General features: G+C 25.5%; 1 protein-coding gene across 1 annotated transcript, besides 2 other annotated features; it reads left to right on the forward strand.

Annotated features, from left to right (window-relative positions):
- Positions 1-80: 80 nt before the first annotated feature.
- Positions 81-2,260, forward strand: EDI_307930 (uncharacterized protein; the record flags this gene model as incomplete). Its single annotated transcript, XM_001737883.1, has 3 exons — positions 81-519; positions 589-1,059; positions 1,128-2,260. Coding segments are annotated over 3 exons (2,043 nt in total), but the record flags the coding sequence as incomplete, so codon positions are not given.
- Positions 883-909: a sequence feature (AT_rich).
- Positions 1,992-2,026: a sequence feature (AT_rich).

Below are 2,260 nucleotides of genomic sequence, written 5' to 3' on the forward strand. Positions count from 1 at the left end.
ATTATGATCTTCGTAGTAATCAGAATGAATATAAAAGTTACTCTGGTTGTGAGTCTTGTAATGATGGTGATTTATTAATAATGAATTCTATTCAAAAAAATAATAGGTTGTATGGTATTAATTCCTTTTGTTCGTGTTTGTTTTTTTTATTGACTATCTTTTCTTTTAAATTATTTCTTTGTTTTCATTCAATTGAATTAATATTATTAGCTTCATGGTGTCCAATAATTCCTTCTTGTGGAGTTTATGATTATCATACTTGCGAGTGTCTTGCTTGCCAACTAAATTACTTTCTACCATTAGAAAATCCATACCAATGTCTTCATATATCTAAATTCAGTGGATGCAGTTACACAGATGGTGTTTTTTGCAATAGATGTGAAGATCCTAATCGTGTACCTAATCAATTAACACACACATGTCAAATACCTGATTCTGCGTGTAGTCTTATTGAAGACTCTTATTGCTCAAGTTGTACTGATGGGTATGAATTTAACTTAACGTCAGGACAATGTGAAAGTTTGTTTTCTATTTTCATTCGTTTTCTTTTGAAAAAACAAACAAACATCATTCAATATTAATTATTAGGTTATCTTAAAACAGTATGTAAAGAACATTGTACATCATGTACTGGAACCCCATATTCTTGTTATTGTGAAAATGGATATACAAGTCAAAATGATCCAACAACAGGAAATGTAAAATGTCTTGATTTAAAAGGATATGACTATGAATGTCAAAATAGTCAATGTACAAGTTGTAGTGACAACCATCAACTATGTTGGACTGGATTTACAAAAACACCAAATAGAATGTGTGTACCTTTTAAATATAATTATCATTGTAAAACATTTAATTTACGAAGTTGTTATGAGTGTGAAGATAATTATTATATTATTAATTTTAATAGTAATGCACAATGTATTTCAATTATTCAACACCCAATTCCTCATTGTAAAATATATATTTCACAACTTTCAAATTATCAAGGATGTTCAATGTGTGAATACGGATATTATTCTTTTATTGACACAGACTTAGGTTTAATAATATGTGAACGTTTGTTTATTCTTTTTGTTTTACAAACAAAATAAAGAAAAAAATCATTTAAAAACATTAATTTATAGAAATTGATAATTTCAAACCTGAACTTTCATTTTCATCATTTTGTATGGAATATTATCTCATTAACTCTGACAAACATCAATATGAATGTAAAACATGTGGAATAGGTTATTATCCTCAAAGAATGACTTGTTCACGATGTGAATATCATTGTATTCAATGTATTTCAGAAAATCAATGTCTTCAATGTGAAATAGGATATTTTGTTAATAATGGAAAATGTGAAAGAATTAAATTTGAAATTACTGAATCATTTTGTTCATCTTTAGATGAAATATATGGATGTTTAGAATGTAACAATTCTAATTCATTTGGGAATTGTAATAATTGTCCATTAAATTGTGATAAATGTTCAATTGATTCTAATGGGATAAAAAAATGTTCATTATGTTCATCAAATTATGAATTGTATCATGGGGAATGTGTTAGTAGTTCATTACTTCATTGTGAATCATATGATTTTATTCAACACATGTGTAGAAAATGTGAAGATGGGTATTATAATTACAATGGAGAATGTACAATTTGTATGGAAGGATGTGAATTTTGTTATTTAAATGAAAAACAACAAGTTAGTTGTAATAAATGTTCAAAAGGATATTATAAAAAAATAAGCAATGATATTATTTTATGCAATACAACAATAAACAATTGTAAAATATATCAAGAAGATTATTGTATTGAATGTGAAAATGGATATTATTTAGATAATATAAACGAATGTATTTTAGCACCTTCACATTGTTTAAAATATGATATTGGCAATAATAAATGTATTTTATGTGACTCAAATACAAATAATATTGATGGAATTTGTTTAGAATATGAACAATGTGAAATAAATAATACTCTTGGTATAACAAATGAATATTTTAAAATAAATAAAAATTGTAAATATTTTGATCGTAGTTCTAATAGATGTAATGATTGCATAAAAAATTATCATGTTGGACCAAATGGTGAGTGTGTTCAAAATAATGTAGAAGAATTAAAAATGGATTTAAATGAACATTGTTTATCATATACTTCTAGTGGATGTTCTCGTTGTATTGATTCTTATTATTTTAATTATAAAACAAAACAATGTGAATCATGTGATATTTCCTGTAAACATTGTTCTGGACCTTTATCTAGT

This window comes from Entamoeba dispar, genomic scaffold (genome assembly GCF_000209125.1).
Source record: "Entamoeba dispar SAW760 scf_1105229460927 genomic scaffold, whole genome shotgun sequence".
NCBI lineage: Eukaryota > Evosea > Mastigamoebida > Endamoebidae > Entamoeba > Entamoeba dispar.